Genomic DNA, 22,721 nt, shown 5'->3' on the forward strand with positions numbered 1-22,721 from the left:
GCCTCACTTGCCTCAGTTAAGGTCAGTGTTCATGACTCCACCATAAGAAAGAGACTGGGCAAAAATGGCCTGCATGGCAGAGTTCCAAGACGAAAACCGCTGCTGAGCAAAAAGAACATAAAGGCTCGTCTCAGTTTTTCCAGAAAACATCTTGATGATCCCCAAGACTTTTGGGAAAATACTCTGTGGACTGACCAGACAAAAGTTGAACTTTTTGGAAGGTGTGTGTCTCATTAATCTGGCGTAAAAGTAACACAGCATTTCAGAAAAAGAACATCATAAAAGCAGTAAAATATGGTGGTGGTAGTGTGATGGTCTGGGGCTGTTTTACTGCTTCAGGACCTGGAAGACTTGCTGTGATAAATGGAACCATGAATTCAGCTGTCTACCAAAAAATCCTGAATGACAATGTCCGGCCATCTGTTCATGACCTCAAGCTGAAGCGAACTTGGGTTCTGCAGCAGGACAATGATCCAAAACACACCAGCAAATCCACCTCTGAATGGCTGAAGAAAAACAAAATGAAGACTTTGGAGTGGCCTCAAAGTCCTGACCTGAATCCTATTGAGATGCTGTGGCATGCTCGAAAACCCTCCAGTGTGGCTGAATTACAACAATTCTGCCAAGATGAGTGGGCCATAATTCCTCCACAGCGCTGTAACAGACTCATTGCAAGTTATCGCAAATGCTTGATTGCAGTTGTTGCTGCTAAGAGTGGCCCAACCAGTTATTAGGTTTAGGGGGCAAGCACTTTTTCACACAGGGCCATGTGGGCTTGGATTTTGTTTTCCCTTCATAATAAAAAAACTTCATTCAAAAACTGCATATTGTGTTTACTTGTGTTATCTTTGATTAAAAATTAAATTAGTTTGATGATCTGAAACATTAAAGTGAGACAAACATGCAAACAAATTTAAAATCAACACTTTTTCACACCACTGTATATATATATATATGTACACACACAAACATTTTTAATTATCCTACTTGTTTTCAATATATACTTAAAGAGAATATATATATATATATATATATATATATACACCCGTATATATGTTTGTGTGTGTGTGTGTACACAAACATTTTTAATTATCCTATATTTCATACAGGTTTTCATAAAGTAATCTCTCTTGACTTTGTAAATGTAAACATAATATCCATGCATGAAGCTAGCTTTTATTAGATTGTGTTCTCAAGAATAGTCAACCTCAGGAAAGAGCCTTAAGTTATGACTAACAAATTAGGCTGTATAATTTTACACGTGCAACCTTTGCAGGACTTGTCAAAACACACACACACACACACACACACACACACACACACACACACATGTTGGTTTTTGTGGACTCTCCATAGGCATAAAGGTTTTTATACTGAACAAACTGTGTGTGCTATTGCCCTACACCAACCCTACACCTAAACGTAGCCCTCACAGGAGACTTTGTGCATTTTTAGATTTTCAAAAAAACACCATTTAGTATGTTTTTTAAGCCTTTTGAATTACGGGGACATAGGCAGTGTCCTCATAAACCACCTTCATATTGTAATACCTCTGTCATACCCATGTCATTATACAAATTTGTGTCCTCATAAACCACATAAACATGCACACACACGCACACACACACACACACACACAGATATATCACTAGAACTATAACACTAAGGCGCACACACAGCCTTAGTGTGTGTGTGTGTTTATATATATATATATATATTCTCTCTTCAAGTATATATGTGACCCTGGACCACAAAACCAGTCATAAGGGTCCATTTTTCAAATTTGAGATTTATACATTATCTGAAAGCTGAATAAATAAGCTTTCCATTTATGTATGGTTTGTTATGATAGGACAATATTTGGCCGAGGTACAAATATTTGAAAATCAGAAATCTGAGGGTGCAGCAAAAAAAAAAAAATCTAAATATTGAGAAAATTGCCTTTAAAGTTGTCCAAATTAAGTTCTTAGCAATCCAAAATTAATAAAAAATTAAGTTTTGATATATTTAAAGTAGGAAATTTACAAAATATCTTCAGGGAACATGATCTTTACTTAATATCCTAATGATTTTTGGTATAAAAGAAAAATCAATGTGTGTGTGTGTGTGTGTACACACAAACATTTTTAATTATCCTACCCTATATTTCATACAGGTTTTCATAAAGTAATCTCTCTTGACTTTGTAAATGTAAACATAATATCCATGCATGAAGCTAGCTTTTATTAGATTGTCTTCTCAAGAATAGTCAACCTCAGGAAAGAGCCTTAAGTTATGACTAACAAATTAGGCTGTATAATTTTACACGTGCAACCTTTGCAGGACTTGTTAAGACACACACAAATATATCACTACAACTATAACACTAAGGCACACACACAGCCTTAGTGTGTGTGTGTGTGTGTGTGTGTGTGTGTGTGTCTATATATATATATATATATACACACACACACACACACACATTCACACACGTATATATACAGTATATATATATTATCTCTTCAAGTATATATGTGACCCATTGACCACAAAACCAGTCATAAGGGTACATTTTTCAAAATTGAGATTTATACATCATCTAAAAGCTGAATAAATAAGCTTTCCATTGATGTATGGTTTGTTATGATAGGACCAGGGCTTAATTTGTGCCGTAACAAGCCGGATCCAGATCCGGTACCTCCGAAATCCAATCCGGCACCTCATTTTGGCGGATCCCCGTCCTCACGCGCCAATGAAAGACGTTCATGCTGACCAATAGCGTGTATATATTGTGGCGGGAGGAGCCAACGACAGACACAGTGGGCGTGGCGTCAAGCCTCGGAGAGGTTTTTATTAAACAATATTTCAAAATAAAGTGTCCAAAGGGGGAAAAGTGTCCAAAATAAACAGGGATCTGGTGTCCTCGTTGTGCTACGGGGCTCGTGAAGGAGGGCAGTGTTCTGGAGGGAAGGGTCCAGGTAAGGGGCGGAGTCCGGCGGCCGCACGCGCTCCCGTCTGGAGGTCCCGGGGCGCGGGTGACGGCGGCTTCTGTGGCGGCTTCGTCCAACTCCTTCATCCCCGGGTGCTCGACGGGATTCCACGGCCCGGCGTCCTTGCCCGACGGCCGTATCGCGGGTGCAGTGTCGGCCGGACTGCGGGTCCGGCCGCTCGCGTCTCTGGCGGCGGCAGGTAGTTCCCTCTACGCTCCCTTTCCTGGACCCACGAGGACACCAGCGTGCATGCACGGGGAAGAGACCGGTCTCCCGAGGAGAGGCGCGCTCGGAGTTTAAACGGCGGCGGTGATGAGGCTCCATTCACGTCAGGTGCGCCTCATCACACGCCGCCAGCCCTGGCTGTTTCAGCGCCCCTCCTCTCTCTCACACACCCACTCCCGTCGGGAGCCTGGTGAAGGGCGGCGAATAAGGGACGGGGTGGTGATGATGGACAGGGGGGAGGCAGTCGACTCGTCACATTCCCCCCCCCAAGCGACATCCCCGTCCGAGGGTCGCCGCCCACGCAGGAGTGCTACCTTCCTCAACCAGGCTCCAGCGGTCGGAGTGGGCGGGGCAGGGATTCCTCTCCGGGCAACGCTCCCTCTCGCACCGCGCCGGAGCCGGGACAGAGAAATCGGGTTTTAGTTGACAGCCTCAACCAACCACGGGGTAATGATGACAAATAGACAGAATGTCACTTACCCCATTGGTGGCTGGGAGGCTGTCCCCGTCCTTCCTCCGTCCCCGTACGGGCTCTACGGCTTCTTGCGAGCGAGAGGGGATGACGTCATCAGATGTTGCCCAACTGTGCTGTCTAGGCTCCGCCTGCCCGCATTCTCCACCACTGTGGCGGGAGGAGCCAACGACAGACACAGTGGGCGTGGCGTCAAGCCTCGGAGAGGTTTTTATTAAACAATATTTCAAAATAAAGTGTCCAAAGGGGGAAAAGTGTCCAAAATAAACAGGGATCTGGTGTCCTCGTTGTGCTACGGGGCTCGTGAAGGAGGGCAGTGTTCTGGAGGGAAGGGTCCAGGTAAGGGGCGGAGTCCGGCGGCCGCACGCGCTCCCGTCTGGAGGTCCCGGGGCGCGGGTGACGGCGGCTTCTGTGGCGGCTTCGTCCAACTCCTTCATCCCCGGGTGCTCGACGGGATTCCACGGCCCGGCGTCCTTGCCCGACGGCCGTATCGCGGGTGCAGTGTCGGCCGGACTGCGGGTCCGGCCGCTCGCGTCTCTGGCGGCGGCAGGTAGTTCCCTCTACGCTCCCTTTCCTGGACCCACGAGGACACCAGCGTGCATGCACGGGGAAGAGACCGGTCTCCCGAGGAGAGGCGCGCTCGGAGTTTAAACGGCGGCGGTGATGAGGCTCCATTCACGTCAGGTGCGCCTCATCACACGCCGCCAGCCCTGGCTGTTTCAGCGCCCCTCCTCTCTCTCACACACCCACTCCCGTCGGGAGCCTGGTGAAGGGCGGCGAATAAGGGACGGGGTGGTGATGATGGACAGGGGGGAGGCAGTCGACTCGTCACAATATTTCATGAAAAATCTTCTATTATGAGCACGCTTGCCGCACATCTACATTTGAAATAACAAACTTCAGTGCGCAAAAGATTTGATGTGAATGGCTGCTCTCACAAGACCGAATGCATAGATCGTTTTCTTTCTCAGCTGTTTACATTTAGGAACCTACTGTGCTAAAGATGATAGCACGGCCATTTAGACGTCATTTTGTGTGTATTTGGTCGCTTAAGCTCAACAACTAACAAAAAATAACTCTTATGTAATACTCGCGAGCAGTGTTGGGGAAAGTTACTTTTAAAAGTAATGCATTACAATATTGCGTTACTCCCTAAAAAAGTAACGTCTCGGTTACGTACGTAACCCTCGTTCCCTGATGGAGGGAACGGAGACGTTATGTCGTGACGACATTAGGGGATTTACTTGAGAGCCCCGACTGCCTCTGATAAGAGAAAACGCCAATGAAATTTGGCTAGTGGATTTTGCATACCTGAGCCACTCCCCGTGCATACGGGTATAAAAGGGCGACAGGTGCATCCACTCATCAGGTTTTCCGCTGAGGAGCCGAGAACGTGTCCCTGGCAACCAGCGATGGTTCAAGATTGTGGCATGGGGACATAACGTCTCCGTTCCCTCCATCAGGGAACGAGGGTTACGTACGTAACCGAGACGTTCCCTATCTGTCGGTCACTACGAGTTATGTCGTGACGACATTAGGGGTCTATGGAAAGCGCCACAACCTGAACCCCGTCACGACCTTGTGGCATGCAGATGTTGACAAGCTAGCGCGTGACAGACAAATGCGATGCGAAGGTCGCAACCTTCCCGTCGCCCCAGCGCAAATTCGCTAACCTTGGTGCCCGCAGGGACCACTGAGTACATTGCTGCTGGAGATAGCCAAGCCGCTGTTCCTTTCCCCAGAAATCGGAAGGGATTTCGACCTTCTATGAAAGATTGCTTCAAGTCTTTCCTGTTTGTTGTTACAGCCCGGCAGTAACGATGGGGAAGCGAGCCTTCCGGAGAAGGGCGCTACGGAGGCCACACCCTGCCCGAAGGGAGGTAACGTGTGGAGACACTGGTATGGACTGGCCCAAGCCTGGGGCAGTGCTACATACGCCTGGACCCTGGGGCAGATCCTACCTAGGAGAAGGGAGGAAGGCTGCCAGCAGGGCCTGACAGAGCTCTGTCAAAGGGAAGACACGGGTTTACCATGAGGGAAACCGTACCGTGGATGAATACACGTGTGGGATCACCCGAAGGGAATCAGGCCGCACGGGCACCTAGCCGAGTACAGGGGCTGACCGGAGACCCGGGCAAGCTAACACCGGTACTGGGCCTGGCGTCAGACTGCTCCGCCCAGCCTGACTGCCGGGGGTGCTGGAGGAACTCCGCCAGGGTTCGCCGTTCGGGGAACTAACTGGAGGAGAGAATAGGCGCTCGTATCCCCGGGTAAGGGGGAATGGCGCAGCAAGCGTGACACCGGCCAACTCTTCCCGCCACTTACCTGTTACCCAACACACGGGAAGAGACTGGCTCAACGCGGAGACTGTAAAATCTCGCGAAGGTGTTCGGTGTCGCCCAGCCCGCAGCTCTACAGATGTCTGCCAAAGGGGCGCCGTGCGCCAGCGCATAGGAGGAGGCAACACTCCGTGTGGAGTGAGCCCTCACCCCGAGGGGGCACGGCTCGCCTTGGGATTGGTACGCCAAGGCGATGGCATCCACTATCCAGTGGGCCAACCTCTGCTTGGAGACAGCCTTCCCTTTCTGCTGACCTCAGTGGCAGACAAAGAGCTGCTCAGAGCTTCTGAAGCTCCGGGTGCGGTCCACGTATATGCGCAGCGCTCTTACGGGACACAGCAACGCCAAGGCTGGGTCTGCCTCCTCCGAGGGCAGTGCTTGCAGGTTCACCACCTGATCGCGGAAAGGCGTGGTGGGAACCTTAGGCACGTATCCAGGCCGGGGTCTCAGGACAACGTGAGAGTAGGCCGGCCCAAACACAAGGCACTCTTCGCTTACCGAAAATGCTTGAAGGTCCCCGACCCTCTTGATGGAAGTGAGCGCGGTCAGGAGCGCTGTCTTGGCCGACAGGAATTTCAGCTCGACTGAGTCCAGCGGCTCAAAGGGACCTCTCTGAAGTCCAGCCAGGACAATAGAGAGATCCCGGGAGGGCATCAGGGGTGGCCTAGGAGGATTTAACCTTCTGGCACCCCTCAGGAACCTCACGATGAGATCGTGCTTCCCCAGGGACCGGCCGTCCACTGCATCGTGATGGGCCGCAATAGCAGCCACGTACACTTTCAAGGTGGAGGGCGACAGCCCGCGCTCCAACCTCTCTTGCAGGAAAGAAAGCACCACTCCAATCGTGCATCTTCGGGGGTCCTCCCGCCGAGAAGAACACCAGTCCGCGAACAGACTCCACTTCAGCCTGTGGCAGGCCACTCAAGTCTGCCGCGTCCCATCCAGGAGCCGCACATGGCGGTTCCACAGAGCCGGACGCGGGTGCCGTATGGTGCCGAGCCCCTGAGAAAGAAGGTCCTTCCTCAGAGGGATGCGCCAGGGAGGGGCTGTCGCGAGGAGGGTGAGTTCCGGAAATCAGGTCCGGGTGGGCCAATATGGCGCAACCAACAAGACCTGCTCCTCGTCCTCCCTGACCTTGCACAGTGTCTGTGCGATCAGGCTCACTGGGGGAAACGCGTACTTGCGCAGAGCCCGAGGCCAGCTGTGTGCCAGTGCGTCCGTGCCGGGGGGGGGCCTCGGCCAGGGGGAATACAGCTGGCAGTGGGAGGACTTGCGGGAAGCAAACAGGTCTACCTGAGCTTCCCCGAATCGACTCCAATCAGCCGGATCGTCTCGGGATGGAGTCGCCATTCTCCGGGGAAGTGAGCTGTCGTGAGAGCGCGTCGGCTGCACGATTGAGCTCCCCCGGAATGTGGACGGCGCGCAGCGATTTGAGCTGTGACTGACTCCAGAGGAGGAGATGGCGGGCGAGCTGTGACATGCGGCGTGATCGTAGACCTCCCTGCCGGTTGATGTACGAAACAGCCGCAGTGTTGTCCGTGCGGACCAACACGTGCTGGCCTAGGAGCAGTGGCCGGAACTGCTTTAAGGCCAGATGCACTGCCAACAGCTCTAGGCAGTTGAAGTGCCAAAGCAGTCGAGGCCCCATCCAGAGCCCCGAGGCTGCCTGCCCGTTGCATATAGCGCCCCAGCCCATGCTGGAGGCATCTGTTGTGACAACAACATGCCGGGACACTTGTCCTAAGGGCACCCCGGCCCGTAGGAAGGCAAGGTCCGACCAGGGGCTGAAAGAGCGGCGACACGATAGCGTGATGGTGACACGACATGTCCCGCGGCGCCATGCCCATCTCGGGACCCGTGAGTGTAACCAGTGCTGAAGTGGTCTCATATGAAGCAACCCGAGCGGCGTGACTGCGGCTACGGATGCCATATGCCCCAGGAGCTGCTGAAACTGTTTCAGCGGAACCACTGTCCTGCCTCTGAAGGAACTCAGGCAGTTCAGCACTGATTGGGCACGCTCGTCCGAGAGACGTGCCATCATACTCACAGAGTCTAACTCCACACCGAGAAAAGAGATTCTCTGCACGGGGGAGAGCTTGCTCTTTTCCCAGTTGACCCGAAGCCCCAACTGGCTGAGGTGCCGGAGCACCAGGTCCCTGTGACCACCCAACTGTTCTCGCGATCGGGCCAGGATGAGCCAATCATCGAGATAGTTGAGGATCCTGACGCCCACTTCCCGTAACGGGGCAAGGGCGCCCTCCGCCACCTTCGTGAAGGCACGGGGAGACAGGGAGAGCCCGAAGGGGAGGACCCTGTACTGCCATGCCCGCCCCTCGAACGCAAACCGTAGGAACGGCCTGTGTCGAGGGCGAATCGAGACATGAGAGTAAGCGTCCTTCAGGTCGATCGCTGCAAACCAATCCACGGAGTGAACTCATCTGCGTCAACATCTTGAACGGAAGCTTGTGTAGGGCCCGATTCAAGACTCGCAGGTCCAGGATTGGCCGAAGGCCACCGCCTTTCTTGGGCACGATGAAGTAGGGGCTGTAAAACCCCTGCCTCATCTCGGCTGGAGGGACCGGCTCGATTGCACCCTTTGCCAGAAGGACAGCAATCTCCTCGCGCAGGACAGGTGCATCTCGGACTGCCACCGAAGTCTCGAGGATGCCGCTGAACCTGGGCGGCCGCCTGGCGAACTGAATCGCATAGCCGAGTCGAACTGTGCGAATGAGCCAGCGAGACGGGCTGGGTAGCGCAAGCCACGCCCCCAGATACCGTGCAAGCGGCACCAAAGGCCCAATCGACGTGCCCGCAGTGGTGCAGCGAGGGGGAGTAAGGTTGGATGGAACAGAAGGCAGTGCGTTCTGACTCATCCCCACAAAACTCCCTAAGTCCCCGGGGGGACTGGCTAGAGGTGCGCGGGGAGGCATCGCGTCCCCAGACCGCACTCTCTTGGCCACTGGCAATATGGGTCTCGGGTGAGAGTGAGGAGGCATTGCGTCGCACACTGTCAGCCCGCAGACCTGGGAACCCGGAGGGAAGGGAAATTGCTCTTTCTTAGACAATGTGGGTACCACTGGCCCTTGAGCCAGTGGCGGAACAGAAAGAAAAGAAAACACAGGATTCTCCACCCGGCCCTCCTCCGGGGGAAGGAGCGACGCTAGCCTCGTCGTCTCCTGGGAAAGAGCAAATTCCTCCATCTCCGGGTTGTGCGCGTCAGGGCCGCTTTGTCGTCTTCCTGGAGGACTTGGCGGCCGGCTGAGGCGCAGGGGGCGCCGCACTCCTGCGAGAGGCTCGACGCACCGGCCTAGGTGACGACTCAGCACGGGGCGGAGCAGCTCTGGAGGACGCAGGAGGGCGCCCACGGCGACCAGCAGACTGGGGCCTGGCCCTTGGGCCAGCGGTGGCAGCTGGAGCATCCCGCCGTTTAGGGAGGATGTGCTGAATTGCCTCCGTCTGCTTTTGTACTGCCGAGAATTGCTGGGCAAAACCCTCGACAGTGTCGCCAAATAGCCCCGTCTGGGAGATGGAGGCGTCGAGAAAGCGTACTTTGTCGACGTCCTTCATCTCGGCCAGATTGAGCCAGAGATGGCGCTCTTGGACCACTAACGTGGACATCGCCTTCCCGAGGGACCGCGCCGTGACTTTCGTCGCCCGGAGAGCGAAGTCAGTCGCCGTGCGCAGCTCCTGCATCAACCCCGGGTCGGGACTACCCTCGTGCATTTGTTTTAGTGCCTTGGCCTGGTGAACTTGCAGGATGGCCATGGCATGCAGGGCAGAGGCGGCCTGGCCCGCAGCGCTGTAGGCCTTGGCGGCGAGTGCGGCCGTCAGCTTACAGGCTTTGGACGGGAGACGCGGACGATTCCTCCAGGTGGCGGCGTTTTGCGGGCACAGGTGCACCGCAACCGCTCTCTCCACCTGGGGAATATCCACGTACCCCCTGGCCGCCCCGCCATCGAGGGTAGTGAGGACGGAGGAGGGAGACGAGCGGCTTCTGGCCGAGAAAGGGGCCGTCCACGACTTCGTCAGCTCCTCATGCACCTCCGGGAAGAAAGGCACCGGGGCAAAGTGCGGCCGCTGGTCGCGTTTTGCGCCGATGAACCAATCATCCAGCCGCGAGGGCTCGGGACTGGGCGGTCTGTTGACCTCCAGCCCGATACTCACGGCTGCCCGGGCAAGCATGGCCGTCAGCTCTGGGTCCGGATCGGCAGTGGCGACAACACCCGAGGGGGGCAGCCCCGCCGATCGTTCATCCTCAGAGGACGAAAGCCCATCCCCCGATGCCGCGATCGACATCTGATCCTCGGGCGGCGCACCGAATGAAATGCTGGCGGCCCCGTGAGGCGAACCAGCGAAATCACTCGGGAACCGGACGGAACAAGCGCTGCGGGAGGAGTAAGAGGTCCGCGGGGACGTGCCCGGCGGAGAAGCTCTTACCGTCACCCTCAGATCTCCCAGAGCGCCAGCCGGCGGTCCTCTGCTCGAGCCAGAGAGACCGGGACGGGTGGCGGCAGAGGGTGCCAATCCTTTCAGAAAGGAAAGGCGAGAACGCAGCGTTGCCATGTTCATACGCCCACAACAGGCGCATGACTCATCCACAAACGCATCTTCAGCGTGCTGGATGCCCAGACACTGAAGACAACGCTCGTGACCGTCATCCGAGGACAGGAAGCGACCGCAACCAAGAGAACACGGACGGAACGGCATCTTTAAAAAGACGCGAACCGCCCAGTGTTTTAGAAATTTGCTCTTTCAGGTGAAGTGCCCAGGGGAATCGCTGCTGCAGGGACACCGCTGTCTGCACCGTAACGCCACCCAGGAACAAACTTCGAGGCAGACGGCTTTGTGGAGATCTGATCTGTTTTGAAGATTTCTCATCCACTCGGCTCCGAAGCAAAAATCTGATGAGTGGATGCACCTGTCGCCCTTTTATACCCGTATGCACGGGGAGTGGCTCAGGTATGCAAAATCCACTAGCCAAATTTCATTGGCGTTTTCTCTTATCAGAGGCAGTCGGGGCTCTCAAGTAAATCCCCTAATGTCGTCACGACATAACTCGTAGTGACCGACAGATAGGGAACTAATTACGTTACTTTTTATGGAATTAATGTTACGTTGCTTTTTTGTTACTTTTTAAATATGACCAGGGCTTGATTGTTTTTAATACAAGAAGTTCTAATCATAGCAAATGTAAACGCCCTTTCACACCAAAAAGTTTAATAAATAAACCTCAGGCTGAAGGAAAAGTAAATTCACGTCTGTAAAGTAGAACGCAGGAGAAGAGGGTTCAACACTCTTCAGAAATAAAAAAACAATGAAGCACAATTGTTAGTTTATCTAAAGTAATTTTTGCTTATTAGTATGGTTGAACTGGATCATCAAAGGTCAGCAGCAAAGACATTGGTTAATAAAATGGGATTAGATATGTTTTAATTAATTTTGATGAATACTAAATCTGTTTTTCAAGATTTTCAAGATTTTCAAGAAATCACTTAAATAGGACCTGCCTGACAAAGTGAAGTAGAACACATCATGTTGAGATCAAAAGCAATTCAGGAACAAATGAGAAAGAAAGTAATTTAGAACTATCAGTCTGGAAAAGGTTATAAAGCCATTTCTAAAGCTTTGGGACTCCAGCGAACCACAGTGAGAGCCATTATTCACAAATGGAGAAAACATGGAACAGTGGTGAACCTTCTCAGGAGTGGCCTGCCGACCAAAATTACCCCTAGAGCGCAGCGACGACTCATCCAAGAGGTCACAAAAGACCCCACAACAACATCTAAAGAACTGCAGGCCTCACTTGCCTCAGTTAAGGTCAGTGTTCATGACTCCACCATAAGAAAGAGACTGGGCAAAAATGGCCTGCATGGCAGAGTTCCAAGACGAAAACCGCTGCTGAGCAAAAAGAACATAAAGGCTCGTCTCAGTTTTTCCATTTATGTATGGTTTGTTATGATAGGACAATATTTGGCCGAGGTACAAATATTTGAAAATCAGAAATCTGAGGGTGCAGCAAAAAAAAAAAAATCTAAATATTGAGAAAATTGCCTTTAAAGTTGTCCAAATTAAGTTCTTAGCAATCCAAAATTAATAAAAAATTAAGTTTTGATATATTTAAAGTAGGAAATTTACAAAATATCTTCAGGGAACATGATCTTTACTTAATATCCTAATGATTTTTGGTATAAAAGAAAAATCAATGTGTGTGTGTGTGTGTGTACACACAAACATTTTTAATTATCCTACCCTATATTTCATACAGGTTTTCATAAAGTAATCTCTCTTGACTTTGTAAATGTAAACATAATATCCATGCATGAAGCTAGCTTTTATTAGATTGTGTTCTCAAGAATAGTCAACCTCAGGAAAGAGCCTTAAGTTATGACTAACAAATTAGGCTGTATAATTTTACACGTGCAACCTTTGCAGGACTTGTCAAAACACACACACACACACACACACACACACACACACACACACACACATGTTGGTTTTTGTGGACTCTCCATAGGCATAAAGGTTTTTATACTGAACAAACTGTGTGTGCTATTGCCCTACACCAACCCTACACCTAAACGTAGCCCTCACAGGAGACTTTGTGCATTTTTAGATTTTCAAAAAAACACCATTTAGTATGTTTTTTAAGCCTTTTGAATTACGGGGACATAGGCAGTGTCCTCATAAACCACCTTCATATTGTAATACCTCTGTCATACCCATGTCATTATACAAATTTGTGTCCTCATAAACCACATAAACATGCACACACACGCACACACACACACACACACACACACACACAGATATATCACTAGAACTATAACACTAAGGCGCACACACAGCCTTAGTGTGTGTGTGTGTTTATATATATATATATATATTCTCTCTTCAAGTATATATGTGACCCTGGACCACAAAACCAGTCATAAGGGTCCATTTTTCAAATTTGAGATTTATACATTATCTGAAAGCTGAATAAATAAGCTTTCCATTTATGTATGGTTTGTTATGATAGGACAATATTTGGCCGAGGTACAAATATTTGAAAATCAGAAATCTGAGGGTGCAGCAAAAAAAAAAAAATCTAAATATTGAGAAAATTGCCTTTAAAGTTGTCCAAATTAAGTTCTTAGCAATCCAAAATTAATAAAAAATTAAGTTTTGATATATTTAAAGTAGGAAATTTACAAAATATCTTCAGGGAACATGATCTTTACTTAATATCCTAATGATTTTTGGTATAAAAGAAAAATCAATGTGTGTGTGTGTGTGTGTACACACAAACATTTTTAATTATCCTACCCTATATTTCATACAGGTTTTCATAAAGTAATCTCTCTTGACTTTGTAAATGTAAACATAATATCCATGCATGAAGCTAGCTTTTATTAGATTGTCTTCTCAAGAATAGTCAACCTCAGGAAAGAGCCTTAAGTTATGACTAACAAATTAGGCTGTATAATTTTACACGTGCAACCTTTGCAGGACTTGTTAAGACACACACAAATATATCACTACAACTATAACACTAAGGCACACACACAGCCTTAGTGTGTGTGTGTGTGTGTGTGTGTGTGTGTGTGTCTATATATATATATATATATATACACACACACACACACACACATTCACACACGTATATATACAGTATATATATATTATCTCTTCAAGTATATATGTGACCCATTGACCACAAAACCAGTCATAAGGGTACATTTTTCAAAATTGAGATTTATACATCATCTAAAAGCTGAATAAATAAGCTTTCCATTGATGTATGGTTTGTTATGATAGGACCAGGGCTTAATTTGTGCCGTAACAAGCCGGATCCAGATCCGGTACCTCCGAAATCCAATCCGGCACCTCATTTTGGCGGATCCCCGTCCTCACGCGCCAATGAAAGACGTTCATGCTGACCAATAGCGTGTATATATTTCATGAAAAATCTTCTATTATGAGCACGCTTGCCGCACATCTACATTTGAAATAACAAACTTCAGTGCGCAAAAGATTTGATGTGAATGGCTGCTCTCACAAGACCGAATGCATAGATCGTTTTCTTTCTCAGCTGTTTACATTTAGGAACCTACTGTGCTAAAGATGATAGCACGGCCATTTAGACGTCATTTTGTGTGTATTTGGTCGCTTAAGCTCAACAACTAACAAAAAATAACTCTTATGTAATACTCGCGAGCAGTGTTGGGGAAAGTTACTTTTAAAAGTAATGCATTACAATATTGCGTTACTCCCTAAAAAAGTAACTAATTACGTTACTTTTTATGGAATTAATGTTACGTTGCTTTTTTGTTACTTTTTAAATATGACCAGGGCTTGATTGTTTTTAATACAAGAAGTTCTAATCATAGCAAATGTAAACGCCCTTTCACACCAAAAAGTTTAATAAATAAACCTCAGGCTGAAGGAAAAGTAAATTCACGTCTGTAAAGTAGAACGCAGGAGAAGAGGGTTCAACACTCTTCAGAAATAAAAAAACAATGAAGCACAATTGTTAGTTTATCTAAAGTAATTTTTGCTTATTAGTATGGTTGAACTGGATCATCAAAGGTCAGCAGCAAAGACATTGGTTAATAAAATGGGATTAGATATGTTTTAATTAATTTTGATGAATACTAAATCTGTTTTTTTGCCAGTGGGATGAATTAATGCACATTCACATTTAGTCTAGAACTACAGTAACAGCATGTTCACACAGCGCACTGCCAGTCAATAAATGGGGAAAAAGTAACTGGCGTTACTTGTTTAAAAAAGTAACTCAGATATTTTCTTGTAAATTAAAAAGTAATGCGTTACTTTACTAGTTACTTGAAAAAAGTAATCTTATTACGTAACTCGCGTTACTTGTAATGTGTTACCCCCCAACACTGCTCACGAGGCGGCTTTATACGCGCGCACTTTGGATGTGACTGTGTGAGCGCACAGAATACAGTCTCTGGGCTTAAAAATACTTTAAAAAGATGTGCAAATTATAAATTTCTGTGATAATGACCCGATTAGTCAAGTGACTTCTGTCAGCTGTCCCGAAATGCGAGTCTTTTATCGCAGCGTGCAGCAGCTCGTTGAAGTGCAGACAAGATGCGCTGATGTGAAGCGCGCTCTGAGCGAGTTATCATGGTTTCAAATAACTGATTTAATCTTATAGTTTGTGTGGATTTATTTGCTCATCTAACCTACATGCTGTATTGAATAATTGCAGGATTTTTCCTCATTATAAACTTGAAAGCTGCGGGAATGAGTAAAACTATGCGATATAGCTACACACAATCCCCCACCGAAATTGAGGACCTGATTAAATATAACTCTATTATACATTATACAGAGTTATACAATTCCACAACGTTTTCAAAAGTTTTTCAGGCCTGAAAATAACTGTTTTACAATTTCATGGCTTTTCCAGGTTATGGACCCTAAAAGCAACTGATGCAGGCTGTTAATCACTTAAACTGGTCCACCAATGGGATTGCGGAATGCTCCGTTACCTCTCCCTCCTGTAATCACATGCCGGATCCGTTACCCTGCTTTGTTCCGGGACCTCGCAATTTACAAATTAAGCACTGGATAGGACAATATTTGGCCAAGGTACAACTATTTGAAAATCTGGAATCTGAGGGTGAAGAAAATAAAAATAAAATCTAAATATTGAGAAAATTGCCTTTAAAGTTGTCCAAATTAAGTTCTTAGCAATGCATATTACTAATCAAAAATTACGTTTTGATATATTTACAGTAGGAAATTGACTAAATATCTTCAGGGAACAGGATTTACTAGGATTTATTTAATATCCTACTGATTTTTGGCATAAAAGAAAAATCTATAATTTTGATCCATACAATGTATTTTTGGCTATTGCTACAAATATACCCGTGCTACTTATGACTGGTTTTGTGGTCCAGGGTCACATATTGAAAACAAGTAGGATAATTGAAAATGTGTGTGTGTGTATACACACAAACATTTTTAATTATCCTACCCTATATTTCATGCAGGTTTTCATAAAGTAATCTCTCTTGACTTTATAAATGAAAACATAATATACATACAGGAAGCTAGCTTTTATTAGGTTGTCTTCTCAAGAATAGTCAACCTCAGGAAAGAGCCGTACGTTATAACTGTCCAATTAGGCTGTATAATTTTACACGTGAAACCATTCCAGGACTTGTCAAAACAGGTCAAAGCTTAATCCAATATTTATCTCCAAACAGGTTTAGGTGTAGGTGAAACTAGTTCACAGTCTTTATTGAAACTGTGAGAAAATGGTATGTTAGACTTCTGATCAACTGTCAGTGATTCATAAATCAGCAGTTATCTGTTTGACTTGCATTATAAACATGAAGAGCCTGTAAAACAGCAGCACAGACAGAGACTGGTGAATTGACTCATGGATAGACATTTTATAGCACATGGAGATTTCTGTAGTAAAAGAATCTGATGTCAGATATGATAAGATAATTTTACATCTTTGTTTTGGCTGAGCTATCTGCTCGTGAAGCCTTCTGAGGAAAAACACGTCAAGAATTCTTTTGAAATGTTTAGATTTTTTTTCCCAGTTTGTTTCTGTATCATTCTGTATTGCAGTTCTATATTGCTTGAGTTTAGGAAATGAATATTTCTGTGCAACATTATAGATTTTCTCAGAAAATGACACATGCATGTCTGTTTATAAAGACACTGTATTTGCTAATTGTAATATGAGAAACTTTGGTAAACCAAAATAGTCAAAACTCTTTCAGAAATAACAGACAGATTTTTAATGAAAAGCATATATAATCCATTGACACGGCTGAGTGATTCCATTCTTTGTGTTTTTGGTCTGTTGCAGACTCATTACAGTGAATATCATCACCATATGCCAACAGTATGGAATGAACCTATGTATTGTGTATGCAATCAACCCGTTTATCTAGTTGAAGATGGAAGATGTTTTATTTAAAACGCATACTCTATGACCTCAATCATCATCGAGTCACATTATGAACATTAAATGACCTTTAAAAAAAACAAAACTGCTTTGTAAAATGAGATAAACAAATGAAATTAAAGGATTTTTAATTTGGCATAGATTTGTATTGCAATTATTTTTTTACATTTTTAATTAATTTAATATCATCATTTTTCATTTGCCTTTTCAAAGACTAGTAGTCATGGTATTGCACTTATTTGATTCTTTTGGAAGTACAATGAAAATATAAAATCTTTTTATTCTTTGAAAACATATTTTTTTTATAATGACATTTATCTCACAAATGACTCTTTATATTAACAAAACGAGACAGAGTTCCCTCAGAAGAGGAATGTCATATTTGGGGTCCTCTGTATCAAAAAAATTGAAGCACCCTGCTCTCTAGATAGCCATGTAAAAGAGGATGTCAGCATGTGCTGTTTAAAAAGAAACCAACAACATTTAGCAATCACAAATTTAAATTTACAATCATTTATAAATTATATAAATAACAAAGCTTATAATAACTTAAGAGTCCATTTGAGACATGAGGGTGATGTTTCATGGGGAAGATGCCATCTGCTTAGAAAGTCTTGTTTCGCATCTGGGACCCTCTCTCTCTCGGGACAGCTGAAACAAATCTGGCCTCAGCAGCTGGGACGGATTAAGGGTGGAATATTTAATGAGAAGTTCCCCTCAGATGGAGGAGCGGGATTCAGACTTGTGGCCATTCAAATGGAAAATGCAGTCGCAGAAGCACATGGAGGGGATTGGGTTTGTTTAAACAACCTTGTCCAGGACCTACTGTTGCTCTTGCTTTTTCAGTATGCCAGGCGTAATAAGTACATGGCATACACTTTTAATGACAGCAGCAAAACAGACGGTGAAAGTCTATTGTTTCTATTGCTAATCCTTTGCTTATGGTGTCTGTTCCACTTTTCAAAAAATCTCTTCTGATGAAAGCCTTCGCCATGACATCATTTGTCTGTGTCGAGAGACAAAGGTAAAAGTTAGTGAAACTGAAAAATGTTCAATTGTTCTCTTTATTTCTTCCTTTTGATAAATATAGCTATCACAGTAATGTTAAAATATTTGTGAACATGATTTCTGACTGATTATTTTAATGTCATTAAAGTGATAGTTCACCCAAAAATGAAAATTCAGTCATCATTTACTTACCTATATGTTACATTTTGTTTCAGCTGAGCAACTTGAGGGTGAGTAAATGACAGAATTTCTATTTTGGGGGAACTATCTTTTCAATCTTTTGAACTGCTGTTGATCATTACAGTAGGATGAAGGCTCACACATTGCAGGTGGGAACAATCCTCTCGTGGTGCCTGGAAAAACTCATTTTCTTCAGGAAAGTTGGGAGTCGGAATTTGGGTCTGTAGTGTTTTGGCACTGGACTAAAACTAGAGACAAGAGGAAGTTAAGTATGACTGGGAACACAAATGCATTCATTCTTGTCCTCAGGACTTATTTTCTAGCTACTGCTACAGACACTCTGGAGGTTCTCTTTAAGTATAAAAAGTGACCAAGGATTCGAAACCGAATGCTCTACTAACAAAATCACACATAACAATGGGTGTACGTTTTCTGCTAGTATTCTGGCTACTTATAAACAGAATCAGGTGATATGTAGGTTGCTGATTCAAAAGGCTCACTTGACTCTGTAAATTAATTTAAGCATCTGGTTGCATGTTACACATTAGTCAGCAGTCACTGAAGTACTCGGGTCAATGAAAAATAAGAATATGAGGACAATGAAAAACATTTTATAAATCTAGTTTAAAACAACTGTACGAAGTGTGTAGTGGTGTAGTGGTGTAACCAAGTTAAAAAGGAGGAACGTATTTTCCTTGAATATGTGTGTGTAACCATCATTTTAGACCCTGAACTAACCTTGCCATGTCATAAAATGGTCAAATTATTATTACTTTTTTCACAGTCATGCGAAATTTTTTTAAAAAATATAACATTTGTATTAATAAATTAAAATACTTGTCAAAGAAGAAGTCATTATATGTTTAAATTATATTTTAAATGCATTTTTGAATAAAATTAAAGTGACCCACTCACCATTCAGCCTGTGACGAGGGTAGCACCTGCATATTAGTGTTTTTCCCCTCTTCCTCCTTTTCATGCTCTCTCTCGTCTTCTTCCTCCTCTTGCTCATCACAAATGTTGTCCCACAGTTGGCTATTGACAAAAAGAGCCTCCTGCAAGCTGAGCCCTCGGTCCACACAAGTCACCTGGCGACAGAGGGGACAGCGAATGGTGCACAGGCCGCTGTAATGCTGCCCCATTGTCTCCAGACAGGGGGTGCAGAATGTGTGGTTGCAGTGGAGAGTTCTGGGAATGCGGTCTATGCGGGAGTAATGCAGGTAACAGACCCCACATTCTTGATCCTCAAACAGCACCATGGCTGAAAACTGGAACTGGTGTTTTATCTGATGTTGTTGTAGTTCTGTATTCTGGAAATTGTTTAGTGTAATCTGCAAAAACAAGAAAAAAAGATAACAGAACTTTCAGATTTGTGTGAACTATCCCTTTAAGCACAGAAAGGTGACAGTTAAAATCTTGAAGCAGATGGCAAAGCCATTGCCAGATCGACCCCCACCGACCATTCATCCTTATAGTATTCTACTCTAATGCTGCAGGCCACCTGTTAGTCCAGAATATAATATTAATTTAGTTTGACCTCTGAGTGTTGACCTCTGATCCCTTTCTGAGCACTAATGCAGACAAGACAATACTGCATGAAAGAATGGCAAGATCTCTGCTTTCTGCAACCATGAGAACATCTACAAATTCACTTCACTAATATAATATACAATCTATAGAATATTCCAGAACAACGCTATACTCTTACATAATGGTATACGTTTAGTTGGTTTTGATGTCGTTAGTGATGGTCAGGTAAACGATTATATGAGAACATCCTTAGTCAAACTGTAACTTGTGTCAAACCATTTGAACAGTGTGTTCTATTTTTATTATAATAAACAGCATACTGCAAAAATCACTCAATTAGTTTTTTCCCCAGTGAAAATATCTAAACACAATTAAACAAATTAGAAGTACATAAAATAATACACCCTAAATTAAGCTCATTTTTAAGCTTAAAGCTCACTAAACTTTTGATAAGAAATTAACTCAAGGTTTATTAGAATAGTTTTGGACATGTTTCAAATTATGTCAATATCTTATGCAGTATTATTTCTGAAGTAAATGTATCTTGTTTTAATTATGTTTGGATACCTTACTGGGCAACGCCAAAGTATTTATTAAGAAATTAAAATAGTTTGCTGTGTAACTAAGTATTAAAAACAGTTTAATGAAACACAAGCAAAAATTAATGTAAATCAACCTCAGTTTTGAATGAAAGCAATCAAGAAATATACTTACAGAAGAATGACTCGTAATCCAGTTCTCTGTATGGACTGCTACAGATCTTTGTCAGGAGATGAACTGATCTGCCTGAGAGTTATGGATGTGTGAATGAGAGCAAACCGGCTCTGCTGTCAGTGTGAATAACCGCCTGGTGTTTTAAAGTGGCTGTGGAGTCGTGGGGGAGGTGATACATTTCTCCTCCCCCATTGCCACACAAAGCAAAGCTCACTAGTTATTCAGAAATCAGTGTACTTCCTGTCATTACTGAAAATGATCAGATTTCCTGAGAGTTCAGAAATGCCATGTTTCATGACGCCAAGGAAAAACTTGCTAAGACAGAAGGGAAACCCCTGAGAAAGAACTGTCTTCTGTAGCACATAATGAAATTCAGTCAATACAATTAGGTCATATAATAATTATAATATTTGTGAATTGATCAAATATGACCCTGGACCGTCATAAACCAGTCATAATTAGCACGGGTATATTTGTAGCAATAGCCAAAGGGTCAAAATGATCGATTTTTCTTTTATGCTAAAAGTCATTAGGATATTAAGTAAAGATCATGTTGCATGAAGATATTTTGTAAATTTAATATGCATTGCTAAGGACTTCATTTGGAAAACTTTAAAGGCGATTTTCTCAATATTTAGATTTTGTACCCCCTCAGATTCCAGATTTTCAAATAGTTGTATCTCAGCCAAATACTGTCCTATCCTAACAAACCATACATCAATGGAAAGCCTGGGGTTTTGTGGTCCAGGTGCACATATATGCTAATTTCTAAATTTGTGATATTACAATTACATTCAATAAGAATCCACCAAATAGTCTTTTGGATTTTTCTAATATGCTAGTAGCCTATATATAATTAACAGTATTATAATCAATAACTATTAACTACGGTGGCCGAGAAAGTTCAACGCGCGGCAACTTCAGAAAACATGCAAATAGAAAAACACCTGCAAACATAATGCACCTTCACAAATCTGAAAGTTCAAGAAAACATCTTCATCAGTTGGACAGCAGGTGGTGCAAATGCTCACAACTCAAACAAATAAAGAATTGTATTTGCAGCGCTTTTCTTTATTTGGTTGTGTTGTGAGCAGCGTGTATGTTGTAAAAGTGACGAAGTTGTTTTCTTAATTTGCAGCGCCTTGAGCTCTCTCAGCCACCGTAATTAACATATTTTTCACAAAAACATAAAATGGAAAAGAATGGGCTCGTCCGGGATTTGAACCCGGGACCTCTCGCACCCAAAGCGAGAATCATACCCCTAGACCAACGAGCCGCTTAGAGAGCAAGCGATGTTCACAGCATGTGAAGTTTACTGAAATGCAAATATTGTTAACGTTACATACGTACTCTCTATTTCGCCCAAACACTTTAGGGTTGATATTCTATTTTAGTACTCTAAGTAAACAGATCGTAAACAGTAACTAAGAAAACAATGGGCTCGTCCGGGATTTGAACCCGGGACCTCTCGCACCCGAAGCGAGAATCATACCCCTAGACCAACGAGCCACGTGCAGTACATGCGACTACCTGAGACAATACAAACCTAAAGAGCCACCCTCGCTTACAGTTCAACACTAACTTTGTTATTTACACTATATCTTCGCATATAAAACAATCTACTGAACCGCATCAAAACAACAGTTAACGCCTCTTATGAGCCTCATCCAATATTGCAAGACTGCAATTGTTGAGCACTTTCCAAACTGAATTGAGATGTACACGACAAACTTAAAAATTAATTTTTAATAAACGTTACAGTTATACAATGGCAATTGTGTACATATATAAATTACAGTAAAAACCGCATACGTTGTATCCATAAGTTCTTACCAAAAACACGTGTATTTGTAAACACTCATGTGTTTTTAAAGCTTAAGTGTATTATCTATTTGTCACCTTGGTATCCGTATGCAATGTTCGGAGGGTGAACTAATGTTTTGAAGCTCTCGCATTCTGCAGCTGACTCTGTTGATCCACCATAAGATGTCAACACCTCGTGGTCGAATAAATTACCCACAGTCCTTCGCGGGCTGTAGAGTGTTTATACAGCGTCACTTCTTGTGCCCATCACTGTAAGCAGAAAGATCCGTTATGTTATGTACACCTTTGTGTAAAATAATATTTAAAACCAAATGTATACATACCACATTATACTTCTGTGCTTTAATCTGTTCAATAAATCGGGTTCGTTGCAAGCAAATGGCTCATGAACGTGTGTAAAAAAAAATACATATACAACTAATAAAAATCGTTATTGTGTTTGCTTTTGTGACAACTAAATACAGTCTATTAAAGTAATATAGCATTTAAATGCACTACACCATCCCAAATTACAAGCACAC

At 44.6% G+C, this 22,721-nt stretch overlaps 1 protein-coding gene across 2 annotated transcripts; it reads right to left on the reverse strand.

The window, feature by feature from the left end:
* Positions 1-16,754: 16,754 nt before the first annotated feature.
* On the reverse strand, positions 16,755-22,396 carry LOC306879105 (uncharacterized protein). 2 transcript variants are annotated; one of them, XM_079431815.1, is made up of 4 exons: positions 22,276-22,396; positions 19,048-19,463; positions 18,273-18,380; positions 16,755-17,950 (listed from the first exon to the last, which is right to left on the reverse strand). In XM_079431815.1, the coding sequence occupies exons 2-4, from the start codon at positions 19,389-19,391 to the stop codon at positions 17,905-17,907; spliced, it is 498 nt and encodes a 165-aa protein (XP_079287941.1). In that variant the 5' UTR covers positions 19,392-19,463; positions 22,276-22,396; the 3' UTR covers positions 16,755-17,904. The 2 variants fall into 2 exon arrangements, with proteins under 2 accessions (XP_079287941.1, XP_079287940.1); XM_079431814.1 differs by having other exon boundaries at positions 20,377-22,394.
* Between the last annotated feature and the right edge of the window lie 325 nt (positions 22,397-22,721).

The sequence above is a fragment of the Barbus barbus genome (assembly GCF_936440315.1).
Source record: "Barbus barbus genome assembly, chromosome: 13".
NCBI lineage: Eukaryota > Metazoa > Chordata > Actinopteri > Cypriniformes > Cyprinidae > Barbus > Barbus barbus.

Coding starts and splice junctions, on each gene's coding strand:
- LOC306879105 (XM_079431815.1), bottom strand. CDS start 19,391: ATGGTGCTGTTTGAGGATCAAGAATGTGGGGTCTGTTACCTGCATTAC. Junction 18,381..19,047: donor CCCTCGTCACAGGCTGAATG/GTGAGTGGGTCA, acceptor TCTTGTCTCTAG/TTTTAGTCCAGTGCCAAAAC. Junction 17,951..18,272: donor ATTGTTCCCACCTGCAATGT/GTGAGCCTTCAT, acceptor CTCTCGACACAG/ACAAATGATGTCATGGCGAA.